Consider the following 27,575-nt stretch of genomic DNA (forward strand, 5'->3'; position numbering starts at 1 on the left):
TCAAACGGTAGGGCACGTGATGCACGCCGAATGTTCTAGTTGTGAGTTTCATCAGACCCGTAACCCATTGAGTTCAGGAGGCTACAGATAAAAACCAGAAAGGCAACAATTTTGGTCTGATAAAACTGAGCTTGCTGGCCCATTCTGACCATCAACCACATTTTTGAAGCCCATCCTCCTTTCAAAGACCAGAATTCTGTTTGTTCTACACAAGAGCCAGAGTCACCGACTGCCATATAAGAGTACTCGCCTACGAATTGGCTCGTAGTCCAATAGTAGGACGGTCTAGTGGGATGCTACCCATCGGGGTTCAAATTTAGGTGCTCGCACCTTTTCCTTGGATTTTCCTAGGATTTACAGGCGTTATGCATTAAGTGGTAAGCGGCATTCCCGTCGACAACGAGGCGCCAGTAGTGACTTCGGGAATCTTCAGATCTGTCGGTGCTCAGTCCTTCGAAGGTGTCAATAGTGGTAGGGTTCTAACTCGTAGTGATGATATAGGCACGGCACGATAAAGGGGCTGACACAATGGTGGCCTGATTATTAATGATAGTTGGATTGATTTGCAATAGTTCTAACCGTTGGATTGACTTACTCTAGGTATAAAAGCAAGTCTCTTCTCATTCTCTCTCATTTTTCTCTTCGGCTCGCCCGACGCCACCTCACCCATCGGCGGCGGCGGTGCTAGGTTGAAAGACCGAATCGTGTGCTCTAGCCTAAGAGGGGGAGGGGGTGAATTAGGCAACTTAAAACTTAGACCTATGGTCCAACTAAATTGCACAATATTAAACTAAAACATGCTATCTAAATGTACAACTAAGGTTGTTCTAGTGTGAAATCCCTATCCCAAAAGAGTTTAGCAACCTATAGCTTTTTCTATCAAGATACTACTCTATGAAAGTAAAGCCAAACAAGAATTGCTAGTATGAAATGCGGAAGCTTAAAGAGCGGGATAGAAGAAAGCAAACCCTCAACGCGGGTGTTTATCCCGTGGTTCGGTTAGCCACAAAGGCACACCTATATCCACGTTGTTGAAGCACTCACTAAGAGTATTGCTTCTCGGAAATCAAGTCTCTTCCGCGGACTCAACCACGGTCACCTTGATCCCTGGTTCTACTAAGGAGCTTCTCCACAAATGATGGGGGTCTCCACGTCCCCCGCACAAAGTTGTCGTCGCCGCTCCACACCAAGTCGGAGGGTCGATGACGTTGCCGGCGAGCTACAAAGCTTCAAGGGGCCGACGCTCCAAGATATCTTCTTGGTTCAACAAAGAACCATAGCACAAAGGCACAAGGCCTTGCTTTCTCACTCACCAAGAGCTAACCTAGCACTAACACTCTCAAGAATGTGTTAAGGGCTAAAGATATGATCACTAAGCTCTTGGATGGTTTGGAGATGTTCTTAGGTGTGGGTGTGATGTTCTTGAACTCTAGCAACTCCAAAATAGCCGGGGGATGGCATATATATAGGCCACCAAATGAAGAGAGCCGTTGAGAGCCGTTGGGGCATTCCTGCGTATAGCACCGGATAGACCGGTGGTAGGGCACCGGTGTATCCGGTCACTCACGGCTCTGACTTAGCCGTTGGGTCTTCTGACAGACCACCGGGTAGACCGGTCAGTTGCACCGGTAGTGCACCGGTTCAACCGGCCATGAACATTTTCTCCTCGCCCTCCTTGATATTGCACTGGTGCTTTACTCCGGTGGGGCACCGGTGTATCCGGTCCTGAAGGCTTGCTTGCTGGCCACTTGACATGCTCTCTGAGTAATAGCATGGTGGTTGCACCGATGCTCCCTTTTGTCATCATCGGTGCATCCGGTGACTCTTTGTTTCTCTTCACATGGCCTAGTCATTGCTCGGCCCATTACACCGATGATAGAGCACCTGTAACATCCCGAAAAATTTACCAAAATAAATCACTCTCTAAAAATAAATTTCAACATCCTTTTCAAGCGTTGAGCTCAAATCGTTTCATAATCTTTTCGACCAAGCTTCCGATCACCCGAAATCTTTCCCGGCAATCCGCCATCCCGACACTAGTACCAATCACCGTCCCATCTCTTTCTTTTCCTCATTCCGCGTGTCGCGCTGCGTACCGCCTGACCGCCGCGCGTGCTCGACCGAACCCGCGGTCGCCGCCGTGAATCCCGCCGCGTCTCTCTCTTTTCCCCCCTCTCTTCTTTTTCTTCTCCTTTTCCCCTTTTCTTTTTTTCTTTTTCCCTCCATTCTCCTTCTTCCTTCCTTCTCCCTTCTTCCTCCCTCTTCTCACTGCCACGCTCGACCACGCGCAGCACGAGCAGAGCTCGGTGCCGCCGTGCTCACTTGCGCTGCCCCACCCCCACCGGCCACTGCCACCGCCGCTACGCGCCACTGCCCCCCTGCTCGCCTCGGCGCCCGCACAGCACAGCGCTGCCGGCCACGCGAGCTCGGAGCACGCGGAGTCCGAGCTCCAACGCCGCCGTACCCCCTTGCGCCGCCCCCTACCCACTTGCCTGTCCCTCTATGCACGGCAGTCCTCTCGCCGTCGCCTCCGAGCGCCACCGCGCCGCTCCACGACACCAAAGCCGCCCCCACACCATTAATGGATGCCGAACTCGCCGTCCGGCTGGTCACCACCGCGCCCCCTCTTCCCCGCCCTCTCCCGGCCTATAAATGCGCCCTTCGCCGCGCCCTCGAGCTCCACAACTCGCCTGCTACCTCCAGCCCTCCACTCCTGCGCCCCAGTGCCGCTGCCACAAGCTCCACCGCCGCCTCCCGCCAGCACGCCTCGCTCCACCTTAGCCCTTGGTCAGTGGGGGAAAAGGATCCCCTCGTCGCTCTGTCCGTTTTCCCCCAACCCCCGACCGCCGCCGTAGCCCGAGGGCCGCCGGCCAGGCACTGCCGACACCGCCCCCCTCCCCTCCCCTGTTTTGGTCGCGGGAGGGAGGAAGAAGAAGGCAATTTTGCCTTAAGCCCCCAATCCTTTCCCCTTTTCTATTACGAGCCCTCCCTTCTCTAGGTTCTCTTCTAAAGAAGCCCTTCCTATTTTTCCTTTTCGCAAATAAACCCTCCCCCACATAGAATTAATTCTAAATAAACCCTACCCATTTTCAGAGTAGCCCGAATATTTTCTAAAATCCAATCTAGCCCTCGCCATCTCAAAAATAATTACAAAGAAGCCCTTGAACCCCCGTTTGACCCCTAACCACTCCTTCGACTCGTCATTTCATGCGCCAAAAATCCTCTGATTACTCCAAAACTTTACCACGCCAGTTCTAACATAATTTCGGCCGTGCCATTATAAAATCACCCAAAAAATATTACTCCTATCTCCATATCTTAATTTTCCCCGATTCGAGCTCAACGATAAAACCTTTATTTCTTTTTTTTATTGTGTGCATGTTTGTGTGTGCCGTAGATCACGGTGTGAACAAGGAAGAACCCATCGACGAGCAGTACCGCGAGTAAGAGTGCGAGGACCAGTACCGCGACCTCGAACCCGAAGGACAGTACCTCGATCAGGACTTCCCGGAAGGCTTTGTGAACGGCAAGTTCAATCTCATCCTTTGATGCATATTTTGTCCCAGTTTTATAAACACAACCTATTGGACTGTTTTACAAAACTGCATATACTTTTACTGCTAAGACATGGTTGGATAGCCACCCCTTGACTTGTTATGACCATTCCTTGACCACCTAGATTGATGTCTACATACGATTCGTTCTATGTGGATGTTAATCCCCGCTAGAATTGCTTAGGACCTTATACTCGTTCTACTACACATCAAATATGATTATTTATAAAGGAAAATGTGTGCATGTGTGGGAAGGGAAAAGGTGGATTTGTTGAAAATAAATGAAAGATGTGTCTCGATGAGATGGATGGCATTTCTGTGTGAATTGCCAGAAGGTGTGCTCGTACCTTTGTGGTTGAGCAAGAAGGTTGTTAGATATCCATCTTGTCACAATTAAGGACCAAGTTGATGTGTCATCTTGTCTAACTAAACTATCATGCAAACCACTCGATCGTTATATGTGGCAACGGCTTAGCATAAACCCCACTAGTTAGCCTGATAGTCGTCAGGAGAGCTGAGAGCAATGGGTGATCAAGGAGAAGGGATAAGCTCTGTGTGACTTATGCCCCGGTTAAACCTCGGTGAAAGGTCAATGACCCCTTGGTGGATCCCGTGTTGGCTTGTCAGGTCTAGCTAAGGTGGGTAATGGCTTTGTTGGGATCTACACCGACACTAAGGTGATCGTGCTGTGGTACCCCACTTGTGGGTAAAGTTGGACGCCTCTGCAGAGTTAAAACCTATTCGAATAGCCGTGCCCACGGTACTGAGAGAGTTATGGTTTGGTCACATAACTAGCGTTTCTTCTGGGGATGGTTGGAATGGCGTGAGTTATTTTTGAAAAGTGTCCGGCAGCAGTGCCGTGAGCTACGGCGGATGAGGAGTCCGGTAGCAATTTAAAACTTGAATCCTGTGTGGATTAACCCCACCGGCTATAAAAGAATTGTTTTAAGGAAAACACAGTTTCAAAATAAACCCATGCATAAAAATTTGCTTTCCACAAATCAAACCCTAGTCTTATCCTTGATTTATCATGTGCATATATTCTGTTTATACCCCCCTCCATGGGTGCGGTTGGACTTGCTGAGTACGTTTGTACTCACCCCTTGCTTAATTTTTACAGAGGAATATCCAGACTTTATTCCCGAGGACGTTGAGTAGGGGTTCCGTTCTGCACCCAACCTTGCATGTGGATAGGGTCACCCGCAGGAAACTTCGTATGGCGCAAGACTCTGATGACCTCTTCGTAGTTAACGTCCTTATTTGGGTTTTAGTTGTTATCCTCGCGATAGTGGCGCTTAATTGCCCATTACCGCGTAGAGTTGTATGGTGATGTACCATCTGATGTAATAAATGTGTAATCGGCCTCCTGGGACTAATATTTGTATCACATTTAAGTCACCTCTTATGAGGGGACGCTTCAGCACCGGTGTATACGATGCCAACCGGTTAGACCGGTGCAGTGTCACCGGTGCATCCGGTGCCACTGTTTCTGCAGAACTCGTCCATTTCAACGTTTATTTGAGTTCTTTCTTCGTATTTTACTTTGCTTGGCCTTTTTGCTTTATCCCTATGATCTATTAATGTTCACTTGACAAACTCATTAGTCCCATTGATTGCATTGTTACTCAATCACCAAAATCACAAAACAATGGCCTAATGGGGCCATTTTCCTTACAATCTTCCCTTTTTTGGTGATTGATGACAACACAATCAAAGCAAGTATAAATTTTGCAAGAATTTAAAAATTAATACCAATTGAAATCTAATTGAAACCTCTTACATTTGCTTGGATGCTTACCATCATCCAATGATGATTTAGCCTCCCCCTAAATCCATCATTCCCCTTTGTTTCTCCCCATTTTCGCTACATCTTCTTCTTTTTCTTCTCCTTTGGAATCAAAGTTGCTCCCCCTTAGAAAGATACTCATTTTCACCTTGTTTTGATCCAAACTTCTCCCCCTTTGGAATCAAATCACCTAAAAAGACTTGGCAAACCAAAATAGCTCAAAGGAAAAAGTTAGTAGTATAGGGAGTTAGTTCCATGAATCATGATCCAAATGTATGATATCAATGAAGATACTAATTAAGTGATTACTAAGGTGGATCACAAAATCACGAAACTAGTATGACATGAGCTAAGCTTCCCACAAAGTGTGTGCACAATATGATGATGTGAAAATTAAGTGCACAACTAGACATTGAATGAGAAAGTTTAGATCATTTCATGCACGAAGTTAGCCCTAAAATAACAAGGAATTGACAAGACTACCAATTGAAGGGGATTAGTCCATGCATACCCCCGGGAATGTGTAGTTACCTTGCATGTACCAATTTGAAGGTGACTTGTGTCAAATGATACCAATTGAAGTTGTATATCATTTGAAAGTCTTTGAGGTCAAAAACACTTGGTACACCAAGGTGAGTATATACATGAGCACATAGTCTATGAACTTAGATATAGAATTTTTGTTCAATAGATCATAGCTCAAAATGAGACTACAAGAAATAATCTTGCAAACACGTTAGTCTCCAAAATCACAAACCATAGGATGAACTCCCCCTAAATGTGTGCATTTAGTGTTTGAATCACTAATCAAAAGTATGCACATTGTTTTTTATAACAATGGAAAATTTACCCTATAGCTTGTGCTCATGGTACAAATGAAACACATACCTCATGAAGTCCATGTACCATGAAGGGTAACCTTGTCTAGCTTTCTACACACGTATCAAACCATGTAGGTTGCTCATGGGTTAGAATCATGACACAAGCAACCCACCATATATAACACTAGGTGATGCAATACAAACAACCTAACAAGGGCAATGGAGCTACATGATGCTTGAATTGAAATCAAGCTACCATTACCTTATGGGGGACTTGGGCACCGAATGTCCAAGTTGTGAGCTTAGCTTCTTTGGTTTGAACCTTCTGATCATCTTATAAGCTAAGCCTCCAAATCCTCTCGAAGTCGTTCTTGGGCTTCAAGTCTCCTTTGGAACCCACACCATTTGAGGCCCCTTCATATTGGTGATGACATCTTTGAGCATCCAAATAGAGTGATTCCAACTCCTTTCTTGCTTCCCAACTTTGTGAGCAACCACCTTGTCATTGATTTTCTTTTTGATCACATAGGAGGTGCTATTGCTTTTGTTCCTCCGGTTGGGCTTGGTGTAGATGAGAGAACTCTTGATTGTGAGTTTCTTCTTGTTCTTCTCATCCGAAAGCTTCTTCTTTGTTTGAGAACACTTGTTGGACTTGTGCCCTTTATGATCGCACTTTGAGCAAGTCACGGTGGACCCGTTCTTAAGCTTCTTCACCATGTCTTCACAGTTATCTTGAGAAGGTTGAACATTGCTCTCTATGCTTTTGCCTTTTAACCTAGCCAAGTCCTTCATGAGCCTTTGTACTTCTTATTTGAGTTCATCATTCTCCTTGGCAATGAGATCATCACATAATTCTACAACAACATTCTCATAGCATTTCTCATTGCAAGGGTTAGACTTATCAATTGAATCAAAACAAGAAGTTGAAGCATTATTAGTGTCATTAATGCTCTCAATTTTCAACTTGAGCTCTTCATGCTCTTCGCTAAGTAATTTGAATTTGCATAACAAATTTTCATAATTTGTAGCAAATATAGCATTAAGATTATTAAGACCATTAAGATTTTCAATTTCATTTAATTACTTCTTAATTACTTTTTGGTGCTCATGAACTAGTTCAAGAAGTTCTTTATATGAAGGAGAGTCGGAGTCATCATCACTTACATTGCTTTCCATACTTTTGGCCATCAGGCAATTGTTTGATGATGATCCAAAGTTGGTGCGGGTGGTGAATTTTTTGCTTGATTCATCATTTGAGCTTGCACTTGATTCTTCACCACTGCTTACCCATTCACCAAATATGGCAAATGATTCATGTTTGGGCTTCTTCTCCTTCTTTTCTTTCTTCTTCTTGAACCTCTTCTCAACCTTCATAAGTTGGTGATGAGGCCCATCTTTGAGGAAGATCATATACCCCATTGAGTAGATTTCTTGCAAGAATTTGTTCATCTTTTTGACTTGCATGTAGAGATTGGGGTCCATTGGCTCTTTTTCATCATTTGAGGAGTTTTGGCATTCCTCCTCTTTTTTCTCTTCACTTGAGCTACCTTTGATGGCCATCTTCTTCAACTTCTTGACTTGCTTGCATGCAAGTGCGCTATGTGTTGGTGAAGAAGGTGGCGCTCTTGGCTTGATGTCATGGCGTAGCTCATGGGCGATCACCTTGTTGAGGACTTGATTTGATGTCAATGTGTTGATTTCTTTCTCATAGAGAATTGTGATCACCAAATCATACTCTGACCTTCGGAGAGAGTGAAGGATCTTGCGAATGAGCTCCAAATCATTAATCTTCTTCACATCTAAAGAGTTAATCTCATTCACAAGAATATTCAACCGTGAGTATATAGATTCGGCATTCTTATGATCAAGTTGCTTAAAGCTATTAAGTTTATCAATGAGAACATACTATTTTTCATTTGCAACATCTTTTGTGTCTTCATGGTTCTTACTAATAGTTTTTCATAAATCTTTAGCATTTTCACAAGCAAACACACGGTTGAACACATTGTCACCAAAAGAGTTTAAAATAGCACATTTGGCTATAGCATCATATTGTCTCTCTTGTTGACTTTTACCCTTCATTCCCTCACTAGTTACCCTCCAAATATTTAGGCCCTTTGCTTGGAGGTGAGCTTCCATTAAAACCTTCCAACATTGGAAGCCCGTGCCATTGAACTGTGGAGGGAGTTCTAATGAATCCATCCGTTCCCCAAAGAGCTAACTCACTAGGCGGTGAAGCCTAACCGATCAAGTGAGCCAGTAAACACAAACTGCCAATGGAATTGACTTCCTTTGTGAGAGGTGTGAGTCCCGGTTCTGATACCAATTGAAAGACCGGATCGTGTGCTCTAGCCTAAGAGGGGGAGGGGGTGAATTAGGCAACTTAAAACTTAGACCTATGGCTCCAACTAAATTGCACAATATTAAACTAAAACATGCTATCTAAATGTGCACCGGATAGACCGTTGAGAGCCGTTGGGGCTTTCCTGCGTAAAGCACCGGATATTAAACTAAAACTAAAACACCGTTGAGAGCCGTTGGGGCTTTCCTGCGTAAAGCACCGGATAGACCAGTGGTAGGGCACCGGTGTATCCGGTCACTCACGGCTCTAACTTAGCCATTGGGTCTTTTGACAGACCACCGGGTAGACCGGTCAGTTGCACCGGTGGTGCACCGGTTCAACCGGTCATGAACATTTTCTCCTCAGCCTCCTTAATATTGCACCGGTGCTTTACTCTAGTGGGGCACCGGTGTATCCGGTCCTGAAGGCTTACTTGCTGTCCACTTGACATGCTCTCTGAGTAATAGCATGGTGGTTGCACGGATGCTCCCTTCTGTCATCATCGGTACATCCGGTGACTCTTTGCTTCTCTTCACATGGCCTGGTCATTGCTCGGCCCATTACACCGGTGATAGAGCACCGGTGTATCCGATGCCAACCGGTTAGACCGGTGCAGTGTCACCGGTGCATCCGGTGCCACTGTTTCTGCAGAACTCGTCTATTTCAATGTTTCTTTGAGTTCTTTCTTCGTGTTTTGTTTTGCTTGATCTTTTTGCTTTATTCCTGGGATCTATTAATGTTCACTTGACAAACTCATTAGTCCCATTGATTGCGTTATTACTCAATCACCAAAATCATAAAATAATGGCTTAATGGGGCCATTTTCGTTACATAGGTACAACTTGCAGCAACAACGAAGTGCGCTCGGGCGACCAGACGATGGTGACGCGTCCTCGTGAAGACTAGAAAGAACACGCGGCAGTTGCCGCGTGAGACCATTGTTGGACATGGATGAGGACTCAAGGCATACATATTGATTAAGCACTGTTAACCTATTTATCATCGAATGTATTCACATGGTATGATCGTGATTTGATTAATCAACAAACAGAAATATGTTTCTATGAAGTAGAAACATATAGATATCTGATCAAGCAAAATACTCCAATCAAGGGTATCGATATCTCTTTTACGACTGTACCTGCATATGGCCTGTGTACAACAGTGCAGACCTACATGGCAACCATTGGAATGCAGCTGGTGAGTATCGCAGTGAATATATTGCATATTCAAGGATTTAAACCAACTATGATCTAAGATCTCAGCTACTAATTACCTATTAACTAAATACCCTCTTGACATGAATTTCATCTTACACAAAAGGGAACAAATAATTTTGTACTCCCATTTATTTTCAGTACAGGATCTTTCCCCCCTATGGAACACTCGGAAAGGACAGTAAATAGTATGGAAAATTTTTGTGGAACTGCCAAACATTATCTGAAATTACCAATCATATGAATGAATTTGTAATTCAACTGTTGCAAATGACATAAGTGTATAAAAGTGATAGGTTCATAGCCCAACGGATCATTTGCAAGAACTTGGGCTTCCTAAACATGGTTTATCTTGAGAAGATCTGATCTTGTATCCTACTAAGTGAGGAACTGATATTATTCAACAAACTTTAATGGAGAAATAATTTTTTTTCATGTAAACCAAATAGTCGTATATAAATAAATATTACACTGAGTACATGTCTTAGAGAAGGAAAAAAGGTGCCTCGGCAAAGATAAGTACTTTATTTTCTTTCTTTCTTTCTTGATAGCCTTGAGCACATTTTTCTTTCTGTTTTTGCATCAGCTAATTCTTAGCCCCCTCGAGTTCCTGTTGAGCTATGCTTATGCCAGTAGGACATGAGACTGCTACGCCACAACAGCTTGACACTAAATCAGTCTTGTTGATGGAGCGCACATATTACAGTGATGCGATCAGATTGTTTTCATAAATGCTGAGACATAATCTATTTAACTATCCTGATATTTGATTGACATTGCTACTATTAATCTCATCTACTCAATAATGAGAATTGGAGAATAGAGAAACCGACAATTTTGAATATGGTAGAATAAATGTGACTCCTGCTTCGTGGTATCTCTTCTTGCATTCATGCATAGAATTCTTTGGGCCAAAGGTGGGCAATTCAACAGACTCAGGCTTTAAGCTGTTGCAGCTAATGATTTGGAAGCCACTTCCCTTCCTGTCCATTTGCTGGTGGTGATGCAGGACTTTTCCAGTTCCTGGATGGCCATATCTTCGTCATCATGTTGTCCTTCAAGTGTCTAAGCATACTCCATTTGCAGATGCAGTGCCACAATTAAAAAGAGAAGCCTTCAGCAGCAGCTGCTGCGAGAATACCACTGCATAAATCGACACTTGAGCAATTCATCGAATATCTATGGGACATATTAGCTATTTAGCTTCATTTAGCTGCTGCAGAAGATGGACAAAAAAGAACGGTGGTCGCTTCATTTAGCATGATGTAGATTTGGAGGTAGAGAGGAAAGGAAAGGGTGTGGTGCGTACAGTTCCGGAGATCAAGGAAGGCTAGGGAAACCATAAATCCTGGTCCAACGTGGCACAAAAACTTTTTCCATGCTTGGTCCTGCATTAAGAAGCACCAATGCATCAGTTCTCGAACAGACTTGGCTCGGATTGAACAAAATTTAAGTTGGGCAACAGAGGAGCCAGAGGACCAACTGCCGTGAGGCTAGGAGCTACAACGAACATTCGCGGACCCTTGCCTCTCATGCAGCACCACGAAGCCAAGATCAGGCAGGCATTTCCACAAACAGGCGGTGCGCACGCGGAAGGGTTCCAGTTTTCCATTAGCTAGTTGCTTGTACAGGTATGGAACGCGACGGGTCTCGCTTACCTTGGGCGCAGCGGGAGCGTTGCTCCCTCTCTGTCCGGCGAGCGCCTCGATGTTGACCACCACTCCCGCGGGCGCTTGCGCGGCATCCATCGGTAGCTCCCGTACGTGGCACGGCGATGGATCGAGCAGGCTCGTTCGACCGGAGTAGGACGATGGCATGGGAAGAGGAGGACGAGGCTAGCTGGCCGGCCGGCTAGGCAGCTATGCGTAGCTCTTCGGCTCTGGCTGGTTGAGAGCGAGATCGATCTCTGTCTGGGAGGGGCGCGGAAGGCGATGGATGGTAGAGGCGACGCGGCCAGAGGGGACGCGGGGTGTCGGCCAGGGTTGGGATATGGCCGGGGTAGGGAGGCACATCAGGGAGCTGGCCGGGGCGGAGGCAGCAGCGGCCCGGGCCGGCGCGTGAGGGAGGCGGCCGGGTGGCGTGAGAAAGCCGGCGGCGCTGGTGGGATCTGGAGCGTCGAGTTCGTCGCGCGTAGGGGAGTCGCGCCGCCGGGGATGCGCGACGGAGCCCGAGAGGATTCCCGAGGTTTCAGGTTGACAAAGAAACAGGGATCAAATCGATTCGCAATCGAATGGACAACATTGCGCGTTCGCCGGATCGGACGGCCAGTGGACTAACGGGTGACGTGGCCCTATCCGTTAGCCCGCTTTTGGTCCAGGATTCGTAATATAGAGATGCGACTGGGATCGATGGCGTCCTGCCATGGCGACGGGCTAGCAAAGCCCCAATGGCCTGCTGTGCCCATGATGACTGAGTGTTATAGTGCTGTGCCGGGACCGGAATGCTGGCACGATATGTACCGTATCGTGTCGTATCGTGTCGTGGCGGTTTTTTCTTTTTTATATTTTAAAAAAATAAAATTTCAAAAATATATGTCCGTTTTGAAATATTTCAAAAATATACCCCGGTCGCCCTCCCATTGGGCGACAGGCCCAATGTGTAATTTTTTTTTTCAAATTTGCAACGAAGTCCCTGGAGAAAAAAAACAAGCCCTGTCGCCCGTTGGGGGGGCGACAGGGGCCTGTCGCCCGGCCCACGGGGCGACCGCCGCTGGGCCCGGCCCACAGTCGCGGCAGGGGGCCTGTCGCCCCCCCCCCCCCCCCCGGGCGACCGGGGTCTCCCCCTTATAAAAGCCCCAGCCCTCCCCTTCCCTCCTCATTTGAGCCCGAAAATTCCACCAAAAATCCAGAAAAAAAGAGAGGAGTGAGGAGAAGGAAAGCGGCGAAGCCCTGCCGGATTCAGCACTTGTGATCTGCAGGTTAGTACATTTAGTTTAAATATTGTTATATTTAAGTACTACGTATTTAAATATGAGTAATTTAATTTAATTAGTGCTATAGTAGATCCATTTAAGTAGGAGTTCAATGATACTTTAGTTTGTAGTTACGTAGTAGTAAATTAGTTTAGAAAATTAGTTCTACGCATTTATTATTACAATTGCAGTGCTATTAGAGACATGTTTATAAATTAATTATGATTTAGAATAGAATTTGGCATATGAAGTATAGAATTCGAGAGTCATCACGTAGTTATGAATACTTATACGTTGTAGTTGAATTCCATACTTAGTTTTTACGGATTATTGAATAAGGTAGTGAAGTAAAGAGTATAACTCGATAAGTATTATGTGATATACAGATATGTCGAGCAAAATGCAGTTTCAAGTATTTTATGGTGAATACAATGTTATGTATGGGCCAAATGGAGTAGATCTTTCTGCCTTTAAGCGCACATCTAGCGGCATAGATAAACCTCTGGAAAGGAGTTTTGGTTCCATATGTAAGTGGCTGCAGCGTGGGTTCCATGTTGATCCGTTGACACATGTGATCACTGTCCAGTCTCTTGTTAATTGGGAGGTAGAAAGTGAATTATGGGAATTAATGATGATACACAGCACTGATGACTGGCAGAAGTACATGCAAGCAGCTCTAGAGCGTGGGTGGCCTCTGGCCATTCTTGTTCAAATCCGGGAGAAGACACAAAATGAAATCCAACATTGTGCAGATCAAGGAACTCCGAGTATTCGAAGAGAGACCAATTATGTTGAGCAAGATGAGTCAGAAGAGACAGAGAACCAAAACATGGGACCACAGGGCCTTGCTGATGAGGGAGAGAGGATACATAGCATTGTGGACGAGATGGAGGCAGAAGACCAAACCGCAATAGAGATGGAAGAATATGAGGACTCATCTGATGACGAGCAATACTCATTGCCAAAAGAGTGGAAAGAGCATGGTTTTGGCAGTCATATCGCAGAAGATGTACGAAATCAGGAGTGGGAGTACAGAGGGAATGAGGTAGAGCAAGGTGCAACATATCCAAACATTGAAGCCGTAAAAGATGCTGTGAGACTATGGGCAATCTCATTGAAACGAGAATTTAGAGTCGTGAAGTCTGGCAGTAAAGAATATGAGGTGAAGTGTGTGAATGTTGGATGTTCATGGCGAGTACATGCATTCAAGGGAAAATGGAAGTCAAACTGGAAATGTTCCATTGTCACAGAGCACACTTGTTTGCTGTCAGAAGTTATTCCCTCGCATCGCAATATATCATGCGACTTTATTGCAAAGCAAATGTATGTGTTTATTATGGACAACCTAAATTATGAGCCAAAAATGAATATTCGACACATTGAGCAGACTTACCAGTACACCATCAGTTATTTGAAGGCATGGCGGGCTAAACAAAGGGTGTTCGAGATGCGGTTCGGCACATACGATGCATCATATGATAACCTACCTCGTATGTTATCCCAGGTTGCTGCTAGAAATCCTGGAAGCTTTTATGACAGATACCTTTTACCAGCCGTGACTAGGGGACAAAGAATTATGCAACGAGTCTTCTTTTGCATAGGTGCTTCTGTTAGAGCATTTCAGTTTTGTCTTCCGGTGATCTGCATTGATGGCACATTTTTGACTGGAATGTATAAAGGTCAGATACTCACCGCAATCGGTGTAGATTGCAACAACCAAATTGTTCCGCTCGCATTTGCATTTGTTGAGAATGAGAACATAGACAGTTGGTATTGGTTCCTTGAACAAGTGAAGAATCATGTTGTTGCTGCACGTCCAGATGTGTGCCTTATTAGTGATAGGCATACAGGTATCCTGCAATCAATACTGAAATTGCAACGTGGAACTGCGACAACGCCTCCATTATGGCCTGATGTCCAAAACAGGTGGTGCATTAGGCATATGGGTGCAAACTTCTATGAACACTTCAAGAAACAAGGATCTTAAGAACCTGTTTAAGAGGTTGTGCACCCAAAATCAACAGAGAAAATTCAATGCATTATGGCAGATGCTTGATCAGTTGACTGCAGAGCTAGTGAAGGTAAGGGCATCAGGAGCAGGCACGAGTCAGGCTGCAGAGGCTAGGGATTCAATTGAAAAGCCATTTTCACACTGGATTCGAGGTGCACCTAAGGAGAAATGGTTATTCCTTTATGATACCAACGGAATACGGTATGGTATTCAGACAACGAACCATGCAGAGTGTTTCAATATGGTTATGCGTTCTTGTCGTGCCTTTCCACTTGTGGGAATTGTTGAGTTCATCATGTATGGGTGCATGAAGTATTTCAGAGAGCGTTACACAGCTGCAAGCATAAACATCAGCAACCCCCAAATTCAGTTTTGCAAAAGAGTGACACAATATATGCAAGAGAAGATTGAAAAGGCAAAACTGCACCGCGTCATATCCACAGGTACAATGGAGCATAGATTTGAGGTTCTATGTAAGGATAGAAGTGGTCGTGGTATCCGTAGAGATAGAGTGGTACAGGAGAGTTTGATTACAGTTGATGGCAAAGCATTCTGCTCCTGCATGAAGCCTAAGTTATTGCATATGCCATGCTCCTATCTCATTGCGGCATGTGCAGAGTCTGCGTTACAGCCAGGACTATTTGTTTCACCGTACTTCAGCAAGGAAGCAGCTGTATCCACATGGGGACATGAGGTATACGGGATTGGAATTGTGGGGCCTTTCACTCAGGATAATGAGAATAAGATGTTTACTCCTGATCCAGCCACTAAGAAAGGCAAAGACCGCCGTCAGACACGTCGTATTCGGAATGGTATGGACGAGTCGGAAGCAAGCAAGGCACAAAAGCGTTGCAGCCAATGTGGATCATTGAGTCACAACTACAAGAAGTGTCCTCAGAATGCACTTCACGATGCTGCTGACGTCGGTCCTTCCAGAAATCCCAGAGATGGAGCACCTCCTACGTTCAGACGAGCATCGGCGAGAATTGCTCGTGGAAGGCATTCGGTGTCATGATCCACAATTGTATTTCATTATTTGTAATATGTAGTAATGAAATATGGCAGGTATGTAATGAAGTATTATTGTATTTATGTGTCCAATTTGTATGAAATATATATTTACCTATGTGTTCTCATATATTTTTGAATGCAGGTATGGAGATGGACTCCTTACTAGACCCAGTGATCGACTCGAGCCACAGGTCTTACTTTGCAGCTGTTGAGCACCGAGCCCTAGAGGTGCTACGTCCTCGTCCACCCGGCGAGGCGATCTCTATACACCACGATTGGTGTGACCGGTATGTAATGAAATATTATTGTTTATCACTTTTGTATTCGCCGGTATTCCTTTGTTTCGACATTTTTTGTTTTTTTGCAGGTTACGTGAGGGCGGCCTACTGACTCTGAGCCGTCTTGTCGAGGTTGGGCCTATTCAGCTCGACCGATCCCTCCTGACTGCGCTCGTTGACAGATGGAGGCCGGAGACACACACGTTCCACCTCCCGTGTGGGGAGATGACTCCTACGCTGCAGGACGTGGCCTACCTCCTCGGCCTCCCTATCGTCGGGGAGGCTGTAGGTCCGCGTGTGGTGGCGGCCTCGTGGAAGGATGAGCTGGAGGCCCGTTTTGCCCTGGTTGACCGCGTGGACGAAGCAGGTCCGATCAACCCGCACCCGCGAGCAGCAGGTCCTTCGAAGACCTGGTTCCTACAGTTTACAGTACGTATTCATTGCATATATAAATTTAATTGTTACAATTCACATGTTCCATTGCCAGTTGAAACCATTAATCTTAATTGTTTATGCAGCCTGCCTTGTTGGCTGCGGATGCCGACGAGTACAGTGTGACCAGATCGCTAGAGGCGTACCTACTTTGGTTGCTTGGTTACATCATGTTCAACAACACTCATGGCAACTCGGTCGATAGGATTCTCCTTCCGTATGCACGGGAGATTGCGGATGGGGATGAGGACGTACCTCCCTACAGCTGGGGTGAGGCGGTACTTGCAGCCACTTACCGTGGACTCTGCGATGGGTGCATGAAGACACATGGGAACGCTATCTTGTCAGGGTGCCCACTACTGCTACAGCTTTGGTCGTACGAGAGGCTAGCCGTTGGTCGCCCCTTGGTCAGCCACGAGCCTTACCACGGGGGCATGTACGGCGACGAGGAGGACGAGAGGCCCACTATGGGAACTATCTGGATCTGGCGTCAGGTATGTTCGCAACAAACCTAATTTTGTTATTCATTGTTACATGATGTATTAGCGCAATTTTAATTTTACTTATTCGGAATGCAGAGGTCCTGAGCACATGCGCGGGTTAAACGCGCATATCCTGAGTTTGTTTCGGAGCTCGACATGCTGACGCCCGAGGACGTTGTCTGGGAGCCTTACAGCCCAGAGGCTGTGGCTACCCGTGCTCCAGCAGGCCTGTCTTCGCACTGCTCCGCGAATGCGAGCCTGTGGCTTACTTCTGCCGTCCTGGTTTATGACATCGCGGTTGAGGCATATTGCCCCTGGAGAGTCAGGAGACAGTTTGGGCAGCGCCAGGAGTTTCCGGTGCCCACCGCGTTGGAGCGTGTCAGTCGCCAGGACCACAGGTAATTATGAATGAACTTGGCTCATACATTCGTGTCGAATCTAACGATTCTTCGTGGTCCACTTTGTAGGTTGTCAAGGAGTGGCTTGCCGTGCTCTGATGATTGGCTCACCAAGATCCAGCCGTGGGTGGACCAATGGGAACAGGCAGACGAGCACTTGGTCCATCCAACAGGACCACACACAGATAGCTCCTTTAGGGTTTACCTCACCTGGTACTTACCCCGGACTCGGGCTCGTCTGGTTTTTGTTGACACTCACCCGCAGCCACACCAGGCGAGGCCTCAGGATGACTATGCCCGGCACCACGTGGAGGCACTAGCTAGCGCGGTGAGTCTCTTGATCATATTTGCATATATATATAATCATATTCATAAGATAATTCATGTGTTTGTAACTTTACTGAATTGATGCAGCTTCGCCTTTGCAACATGATGGAGACGGACTACTCGACTTACTTGACGAGGGTACGTGCCGGATCCCCAATGACCCAGTTTGAGCAGACAGAGGCATGGTCGATGCAGCGTGATCAGTTGCGTCAGGTAGCGCACAACTTCGGAAGCCGTGTGCAGTACGAAGACAGCCATGGGTCGTCTCAGGCCTCGTCGTCGTTCCCGTGTCCGTCGACCATGCACGGGCCGACGTCGCAATTCTTCCCAAGTGCAGGTAACGTACATATCTCTTTAAAATTACATCAAGTGTTCCTACATATTTACTAATATCACATACAGGATACGATCCAGCTACTGCGTTCGACCATACTGGAATGTTTAGAGGGACAGCACCAGTTGGCGGACCGTATCCAGGGATGGTACCGGGGCCACAGATACCGGCCTACACAGGTTAATTTATGTTTCGTATTTCGGTTTCTACATGTCATTACGAAATATACGAGCGTACGCTAACATCCACATTTTTTGCGTAGGATTCTACCTCGATGCGGGCGCCGGACCTTCTTCTTCCTCTTTTCGACCAGATAACGAGACATTCACCTTAGACGACTTCGACAGCTTGAGTCCAGAAGAGCCTGCCGCGCAAGGTGACCCCGATGTCTTGGGGTATTCACAGCTAGGAGGAGCACCACTTGGAATCTCTCAGCAGCAGACACCGCAGCCCCTTGCGCGTCCTGAGCGACAGGTGAGGTCTCCGGATGTTCTCACCTACTCCGAGGGACATGTCCGTGCCCAGCAGAGGGCTAAGAGGGTCCGACGCCCTAGGGGTGGTTAGATGTATATGATGTTTATTTGTAATGAGATAGCTGTGGACCGCTTATTTGTATCCGATGTTTATGATTGTGGTAGGTTACTTGTCATTTGTTTTTATAGATATTATTTATGTGAACTTATTATGTTTGTGGGTTCCATAATGCTCGTGAAATAAGGGAAGTTCTTGCGATTTTTTTCCGTGATTTAATGAAGGACAAGTTACGTGCGGTAGGAGTTAGCGGCCGAGATCTTGCCGACGATGATGACGAATACACGCTCGAATAGCTCAAAATAGGTCCCTGCAAAAATAAAAGTCCGAGAAAAAAAAGGGGGGGCCTGTCGCCCCCCCCCCCCCCACGGGCGACAGGGCCCTGTCGCCCGAGGGGTGGGCGACAGGCCCCTGTCGTCCGTTGGGGAGGCGACAGGTCCCCCCTTTTTTTCTCCAGGGACTTCGTTGCAAATTTGAAAAAAAAAATTACACATTGGGCCTGTCGCCCTATGGGAGGGCGACCGGGGTATATTTTTGAAATATTTGAAAACGGACATATATTTTTGAAATTTTAATTTTTAAAAAATATAAAAATGAAAAAAGTTCCGTGTCGTGCTTCGCTGTGCCGTGCCTGGACGGCCCGTTTGGTCAAGTATAAGCCCACGACGAGTCCAGAGAAGGAGAGGCCGTAGTACAGTCCGTCAGGAACCGGTCGCCGTCGACGCGCTCAGGCTGCCACTGGTCGGCTGGTGTCCTAGCCTCCTTGGTCGTGCTGGCCACGCTGGCGGCTCGCTGCTCTTTCAGAATCACAAAGCTCATCCTCGTGTACGTGTCAACGGGACAAAAAACCTGACGCAAAAGTCTCGCACAAAAAATAATCAGAAATTCCATACAAGAGCCACGCTTAGTCAAAGTCGCCGTTCAGACTCACCCACTCTGCGGCTACAAGGGGGGAGTAGACAAGAGGTGCGACTGCGGAGTAGGACTGGCCGTGCACAGGAAGCGGCCATGGCGCTGCAGGACAGCTCGAGCGGCCCGTGGACCGTGCTGGGGCAGGCCTCGAACGTGGCGCAGCTGGTCGGCGTGGACGCGCTCGGGCTGGTGTCCATGGTCGTGCAGGCCGCGCTGGCGGCGCGGCGGCACCGCGACGCGTGCCGGCGGCTGTCGCAGCACGTGGAGATCGTCGGCGGCCTGCTGCGGGAGCTCGAGCTCGCCGAGCTGATGCGGCGGGAGGCCACGCGGCGGCCGCTCGAGCAGCTCCGAGGCGCGCTGCGGCGGTGCTACGCGCTCGTCACGGCGTGCCAGGATTGCAGAGGTGGGTACCTCGGCCGCCTGTTCTGGGGAACCCGGATGGCCGAGGAGCTCCGCGCCGCGGAGCAGGAGATCGACATGTTCATCCGCCTCGTCCCGCTCATCGCTTTGGTGGACACTACGCATGATCGCCGGGTCAAGGTGAGGGTCTTTAGATTTTTTCGATATGTTTAAGTGCTAGTCTGAATGTCTGATAGACAGGATGATTGCGGTTCAGTTGAGTCAGAGTCAAATAGCAATTGCGACTTCAAACTAGACAACTTTGTATGAACTTTGCGGATTTGAAATTCATTGGCCGTTCATCTAGAAAAATAAATTCATATATAGGCCGTTTCAAAACACTGATGAAGACTATGCTGATCGATTAGTTGTACTTGTATATCGATAATAATTGTCATTTTCGTTATCCTTATCTGGCAGGCTACAGAGCGCTTGCAGAGTGTGGCTGCAAGCTGTTCAAGCCTTCGCACAAGGTTGGTTATATTTTGACTTGCCTATAAAACAATCGTGAGTATTGACGACTGACTTTAATTACTGATGGTGCATGACTGGTAATGTTGAATACTATGAAGTGTTTGACCATATATGGCCGAGTACCGATTAATGAGTTTTGAGATGCCAGCTGTGTTCTAGATGCCTTTGTACCGATTGATTCTGAAGCTCTAAGAAAGTTTTGTAGTACTTCATTCAACTTCATGGAATGAAACTATTAGCATCTTAGGAACTTCTAATATATTTATCCATACACCAATATTAATTTGATTTTGAGTGAATTTATGTGAAATCCCCATCAACAGTTAACATTGGATCTAATTATGCCTGTGATTGCGTTCCAGCTGTTCATTCCATTTTTCAATCAGTTCAAAATGTTACGCAAAATTAATGGAACTCATATATTGAAAGTTAATCTGGTATGGAATATTTTGTCAGGATTGAAATTAGAACAATTTATAGTTTTGGCACACAATGACAAGATTTTGCCCATTCTAGGACCCAGACAAGATTTGTGGAGTTTACTGAAATAAGTGTTCAAGGAGCCATTGCTAAAGTTGGGGAACAACTCTTAGAAGGTAGTTGCTATACCAATTCCCTATCATTTTTCTATTGGACTAAGGAAATATAACAATTAAAACCATTTTTATCCGCTTCCAAGAACTTGTGTATCTTTCTGCCATTTGTCAATCTAACAACGTACTACTCCTGCTTATTATACAACTATATTGCAATTAAGAAACTTCAGATTGCTGCTATGACATCATTTTACTTACGCATGCATCTTAGCTCATGACTGATATCGGAGCACAATGTAAGGAAGAGTACATGGTAGTATATTGTCATTATTAGTGTGTTGACGACCAAAATTGGCATAGACTAGGCCAGACCACTTTGACCGGTGCCCGTAAGCGGTCTGACCGGTCGGACCTATTTCGGATCCGGCAAAGCGCCGACCGGTCTGACCGGTGGGTTTGGTCTACCTGGAATCCGAGTACTACTATGACTTTTTGTAGATTTAGATCTACAATACGATTTCTTGCGGGATAAATCCACCCCTGTTACACCCGGTTTCAAAGGCAAAACCAGATGCATATATTACATGTGCGTCAGGATCAAAGTTTACACACATGTAACGACTCAGTGAATACCAAAAGACAGTGAAAAAACGTAAAGAGAGTATTATAATTATTACATGACCGAAAGTCTCATAAACAAAGCAAATAAGCGAGTACTAGCAGCGGAAATAACACGGACGTCTCCACAGGCAGTCGACTGGAAGCACGCTCGCCTAGAACTCGTCGAAATCTCCAGGGAGATCCTCAAATCTCTCGTCTAAGCAGCAGTCCGGGTAGTGTAAATGCAAATAAATAAACACAAGCGTGAGCATATGTCGTACTCAGCAAGAGGAGAATAGTATAATAAACATGCAAGACTTTATAAGTGGAAAGGCTGATGGGTTTAAGCGGTTGGCATTTTAGTTGGTCAAATTTTATTAAGCAACATAATTACTAGCAAGTGTAAGTGTATACCATCCCACAATATAAAATATCCTCAACATAAATTAAATGCACAATTTAAGTCCATCTTCCATAGTTTAATCATGTGAGGGTCCAGGCCGCTCATGACCGTGAGCACAGCTAACCGGTTAGTTTTACACTCTGCAGAGGTGGCACATCTTTACCCACAAGTCGTGTTTTCCATGTTGCCCTGGTTTGTAAAGCACTTAAACACTTCCTTAGGTGAGTGGCTAGGGATTCACTACGAGGTCTTTACAAAGATTCCCTAGTGCAGACTGCTCGCTAGGTTACATGACAGCGCAGTGTATAAAGCTCCCTTAAGGATAACGTGTCTTAGCTAAGCCCACAACCCAAACGAGCAGGTCTATACACCAACTACCGACACCCCCAGCCCTTTTCAGGTAAAGCATATCGCACACTAAGGTTTCTAATTAATTGACCAAGCCAGAGCCATATAGCCTTGTGTTTGCACTGTTGTCCTGGGTGGTCGCTCCATGTTCCGATTAATATTTATGGTCTTGTAATTGTATCATCACAGTTGAACATAGAGCATAAATAAGTATTCAAGTTGTTTAATACCATCCCAGTTAAGCAAACTAAGCAGCATCTACCATCAAAATTAATTAAGTAACCCGGCTACAAGGTAAGGGTAAAAAAATCTAGTCATCCTTGGTAGGAACCCATCAAAATTAATGCAAGCAATAAATAAACAATGTAATTGAAATGCATGTTGTATAGGTAAAGCGGGTATGCATCAAGGACACTTGCCTTCCACAGGATCCGAAGACTGCTCAGAGTCTTCAAAGCCTTCACCTTCAGCAAACTCCTCGAACTGCTCGTTCTCTACGCATCACACAACGGTACATACAAGCACACAAATAATAAAATAAGAAAACAGTACACTAATCAATATAAACAGTACAAAACGACATTACAGAATTGATGTACGCGTTACAACGATCGCGTGAGCGTAAGAATCGCTTAAAACAGAGTTACAACAAGAAAGTTATGGCCAAAATAGGGTTCTAGGGGTTTATTTGCGAAGAAATTAAAAGAACAAGGGCTCTGGTAAAGAAACCGAGGGCCCAAACATAATTAAACCTATTTTGCAGGGCTAGCAAGCAAAAAGGCAAGCTAGGGACGGCGGCTTCTATTTTACGAAAATGCAGGGGTTAAAACATAAAGAACAGGGCTATTTTGTAAATACTTTTGAACTGCGACGGACCGCGGGTTGATTCCAGGAAAGCCTAGGGTCTCTTTTGCAAATGTGCCCGGGTTGACCGGTATTGGTTTCTTTGACTCAGATCTGATCCGATCCGGGCCGTGGGATCTAGATACGGGCGGCTTAGGGTAAAAGGGCGGGTTAGCGGCGGTGCTGGTTCGCCGGCGGCGACTCTTGCGGCGGCGGAGCTCGCCGGAGTTCACCGAAGCGGTGACTCAGGGCTCAACTTCGACTCGGGTTTGGGTTTGAAGCGAGCTAGGGCCACGCGGAACACGACTAGGGCATCGGGATAGGGCGCCAAGGACCGGAGAGGGGTGTTCGACGGCGAGGGGCGGACGGCGACGATGGCGGACGATTGCCGCGGCAAAGAGGCGCGAGAGAGAGAGGGAAAAGAGGGGGGCGTGGCGTCGCTCACCCTGAGGTGGAGCTCCGGTGATGCGCGGGCGTCGAGGGGAGGCGGCTGAGAAGCAGTCGACGACGACCCGAGCTCGTGTGGAGCTCCAATGGCAGCGGCGGTTTTGGAGCTAGGGTTTGGAGGTGAGGCGGCTGCGGCGTCAGGAGGTCAAGGAGGGGGCCACGATGCACTATATAAAGCGGCTGTGGGGCCTCGGCGTGCGGCCCCGGGAGAAGGCGCGGCGGTGCGACCTAGGCGAGCTCGTACTCACACCCGAGTCCGGCTCCGCGGGGAAGACGGGGCTGACGGGCGGGCCCCGTCTGTCGACGACAGGGAGAGAGAGAGGAGAGGCGCGAAAACGGGCCAGGCGCGAGGAAAAACTGGGCCGGAGATGGGCTGCGGCGGGAAGGAGGAAAGAAAGGAAGAGAGAAAAAGAAGAAAAGAAGAAGAAAAGGGCAAAGAAAATGAAAAAGGTATTTTTGGTGAGCAGAAAACAAAATTAACTCATAGAAAATAGGTAAAAGCTTCAGAAAAATCTGAAAATTTTCTGGAAACTTCATAAACTCAAACACAATCATACAAAAATAAAATATGCACCAGCATGAATGCAACAAATCAAATTAGAGCTTAAGATGAGTTTTAAATATTGCTAAATTAATTCCTTTTGACTCCAAAAATTAAATAGCTATTGTGAACAGTTTCAAAAGTAAATTTTAGGGTGTTACAACCCCACTCTATAAATATAAAGGGTCACGGCTGATTGAGGGTATCCAATCAATCAATCAATACAACTTTTATATTTTTATTTTCTCTTGCCCTAATTTTTCCAATCTACTACTTGCTATTCCTCCGTCGTCTCCACGTCGATTGAGGGCATTCTAGGTGGCCTACCGACCCTAGAACAACCCTTCGTGCGCCTGCCCCGACGGGTCTTCCCGGGCTAACGTTCGTAGGCTTCGTCACCAATTCTGCCGGCGGCGACCAGTCTGACCGCTCCAAGGAACCGGTCTGACCGGTCTACGCAGGAGGCGCCGCAGCGAGCTCCTCCTCGCGCCGCACGTTCGAGTGCGTTCGTGTGTTGATCCCGAAAGGCGTCAACATAGTGGGAAAAGATGCTTAGGCTCTGCTTCGATATATGCAAGAATTATTCTACTCAACCTCTTGGATTGGCGGAGGAAATTTGTTCATACCATTTTTGCCCCAATCTAAGGGGATTGGTTCATTTAAACTTAACCTAAGTATCATACGATTTTAAATTTGATGAAACAGAGAACATCAATATATGCCATTCCAGTGTCAGTTGGCTCATATAGTCATCTCCGAGGCCGGTGAACTGGCTTCGAGCCCCACTTGGGCAATATAAAACCATCAATTTTTGTAATAACAATAAGTTTAGCATTTTTTATGATAGCAACGTTTGATGTAAAGATATTGCCATGGTTCAGAAAAGGTGCATTTTGAAGAACAGAATATCAAGGATGTGGAAGAGTTGGTGAAGCTTTTTACCTGTACTCAAGAGAGTTACCCAGGATTTAAAAAGTATGATTTGTTTCAGATAGTAGATGGCACAGAAAATTTTTCAGAGAAAAGAGTCATTGGAAGTGGTGGATTTGGTACAGTTTACAAGGTAAATATTAACAGAAACAATAATCATAGATTTACTTGATAAAATGTCATCTGAACCCTACTGGTAACCATTTCAGGGGAAGCTGAGCGATGGAACCATAGTTGCCGTCAAAAGATTCAATGACCATGCAACAGATTTCAACAGTGAACTGCAGGTTTTACGTCTTCAACATTGCAACATAATTAAGCTGTTGGGATGGTGTGTACATGGAAAAGAAAGGATTCTAGTATTTGAGTTCATTCACAATGGCAGCTTGGACTCCAGCATCTTTGGTATGTGTACCTATAGTTTGCCTAGATGTGTTTTTTTCCCATGTCTCCAATATATACGAGAATGAATTATAAAACAACTATGACCAAATGATTAGAACAGTTCCATTTCAGATTAATGCTTTCATATGTGGTGTAAATACGTATGAAATTAAACAAACAATTCTTTCTTGTTTAAATATTCTGCAGATAAAACAAAAGGGCCATTGCTAAGTTGGTATAAGCGACTTGGCGTAATTAAAGGCTTAGCTGATGGGCTTGTTTACATGCACAAGCACTCACTTTTATGGATGATGCATGGGGACATGAAACCGGAAAACGTTCTCTTAGATCATGACATGAACCCAAAGATCGCTGATTTTGGATCAGCTAGAACATTGAGTTCAGAGGCAGGGCAAGGGCAAACAAGTAGAGTTGTGGGAACCAGGTAGGTGATGTGCAAAATATTAATCACAGCACACTGCAACAATTATGCCCGGCCTAGTGTGATAATACACTTGTGATGTCTATTTTCAGTGGTTATATAGCTCCCGAGTATGCATCTAGAGGCCTTTATTCACTCAAGACAGACGTATTTAGCTTTGGGGTGTTGGCTCTTGTGATCATCAGTGGACGAAAGAATGTCATTCTACAGCAGCAAGGTGATACTGTTGGCAACCTCGTACGAGATGTGAGTGAACAACTGAACCGTGTGCATTTCGAGCATTGCCTACTTGCCGCTGATTTAACACTTAGATATATCATGCTAATCATCTGTGCATATAGTTGCATTAAGATTTGCGCAACAAATTAGTCATTATCGATGCTAAAAGGATGTGATTATTTCAGGCATGGCATATGTGGAATGATGGAAGGCTGCATCAGCTTCTTGATCCGATTTTAAGTGATAGTAGACACGAACTTGCTGAGATAGTGCGATGTGCTCAGGTGGCGCTGCTATGTGCTCAAGAAGACCCAGCAGATCGACCCACCATGTCAGATGTTGTTGCACTACTGAACTTGGAAAGTGTAAGCTTATTGCCGAGTCCAAAGCAGCCGTCTGATCTGAGTAACGGAGGTGCTATTGGCGACAAGTTGTCAGCTCACTTCGGCCAATCAAGTAGGACAGTAGACATAACCATCACGAGTTCAGCTCCAGTGTCAACTAGAGTGCGCATCATTTTAGCGCCACAAACTTAATGTGAAAAACAACTTTATCTGGTCGCAGAAAGTTTTACATGACTATGAAATCATGAACTTTAGGTGATTAGTGATACTGTAAAACAACCGACAGGTATGCAGTTGCTACTGCAATTTTCCTAATTCTGTTTAAGAAAACAGCAAAGCCAAAGAGGAAAGAGAGAAAAAGGTAATCTAGTTATGTGTACAGAACCCTGCCCTCGCGTCGCCCCCGCGCGGGCGGCTCGGGCGTCCCCGAAACCCTAGCCGCCGCCACCGTCAGCCGCGCCGTCGCCGGAGCGGGCCACCGAAAGCCCGTGCGACCCGCGATGAGGGCGGCGGCGGGGCCCTTCCCCTTTCCTCCGGTGCTCTCAGGCGGGTGCGGCCGTCCGGTCCATCATTGGAGACTCGCCGGCGGGGGCGGCATTCCGCAGCCGCGGATCCCGCGGGGCCTCGGATCCGGCGTTGGGGGCGGCCCGGCGCGGCGGTGGCGCGGCGCGGCGGCTGCGCAGTGGAGGTGGCGCGGCGCGGCGTCGGCTGCGGGCGTTGTGGGTGGTCCGGCACGGCGCAGTGGAGGAGGCGCGGTGCGGTGGTGGCGCAGCGATGGCGGCGTGGTGCGGCGTCGTGACGGGGCTGTGCACCATGGCTGCCCCCCAAGGTTCCTCGGTTGGATGCTGCGCGTGACGATCTGCTGCGATGCGGCGGCGGCTTGAGGCCCACTTTGTGCGGCGACGGCGACGGCGACGGCGTGTGCGGGACGACGGTGGCTAGGGTGTGGCGCCCCTGGCTGCTCTGGAGGTCAGTGGGCGGCAGCGGAGGTGCGTCCAACTGGGAAGAGGCAACGCGATGGTGCGAGTTCCGTGGCGCGAGGTGGCACGGCAGTGGCGCCGTTGGCCCTGGGGAGGCTTCCGTGGTTTGCCTGGCGGTGGGCATCCAGGTAGGGACACGATCTCCGGACGAAAGTCTGGCCGGCTACATGCTGGTGGTGATGACGATGGCGTCCGAGGGCATCATTCTCCGCATTGGCAGCTTCATCTAGAAGTCTGTCCCTGTTGCACGGTTTTCTCTGGGTGAAAACCCTATCCACATATTGGACGAGCGACGGCGGCGCACTTGGCGTCGTTACCTCGTTGGAGGCGTCGTTGGTG

The 27,575-nt window shown here is 46.8% G+C and overlaps 2 protein-coding genes across 3 annotated transcripts; one reads left to right on the forward strand and one right to left on the reverse strand.

Moving 5' to 3' along the window:
• Positions 1-10,133: 10,133 nt before the first annotated feature.
• Positions 10,134-11,883, reverse strand: LOC120668596. 2 transcript variants are annotated; one of them, XM_039948338.1, is made up of 3 exons: positions 11,378-11,883; positions 11,029-11,107; positions 10,134-10,862 (listed from the first exon to the last, which is right to left on the reverse strand). In XM_039948338.1, exons 1-3 carry the CDS (start codon positions 11,534-11,536, stop codon positions 10,777-10,779), a joined length of 324 nt encoding a protein of 107 aa, XP_039804272.1. In that variant the 5' UTR covers positions 11,537-11,883; the 3' UTR covers positions 10,134-10,776. The 2 variants fall into 2 exon arrangements, 1 of the variants encoding a protein (XP_039804272.1); XR_005672492.1 differs by lacking the exon at positions 11,378-11,883 and adding an exon at positions 11,203-11,371 and having other exon boundaries at positions 10,134-11,107.
• A 7,480-nt stretch (positions 11,884-19,363) lies between these two features.
• Positions 19,364-26,510, forward strand: LOC120668597 (cysteine-rich receptor-like protein kinase 10). The gene is made up of 8 exons (XM_039948339.1): positions 19,364-19,886; positions 20,166-20,218; positions 20,736-20,815; positions 24,819-25,000; positions 25,077-25,272; positions 25,459-25,696; positions 25,786-25,939; positions 26,098-26,510. The coding sequence occupies exons 1-8, from the start codon at positions 19,443-19,445 to the stop codon at positions 26,446-26,448; spliced, it is 1,698 nt and encodes a 565-aa protein (XP_039804273.1). The 5' UTR covers positions 19,364-19,442; the 3' UTR covers positions 26,449-26,510.
• Positions 26,511-27,575: the final 1,065 nt, after the last annotated feature.

Source organism: Panicum virgatum, chromosome 4N, assembly GCF_016808335.1.
Source record: "Panicum virgatum strain AP13 chromosome 4N, P.virgatum_v5, whole genome shotgun sequence".
Classification (NCBI taxonomy): domain Eukaryota; kingdom Viridiplantae; phylum Streptophyta; class Magnoliopsida; order Poales; family Poaceae; genus Panicum; species Panicum virgatum.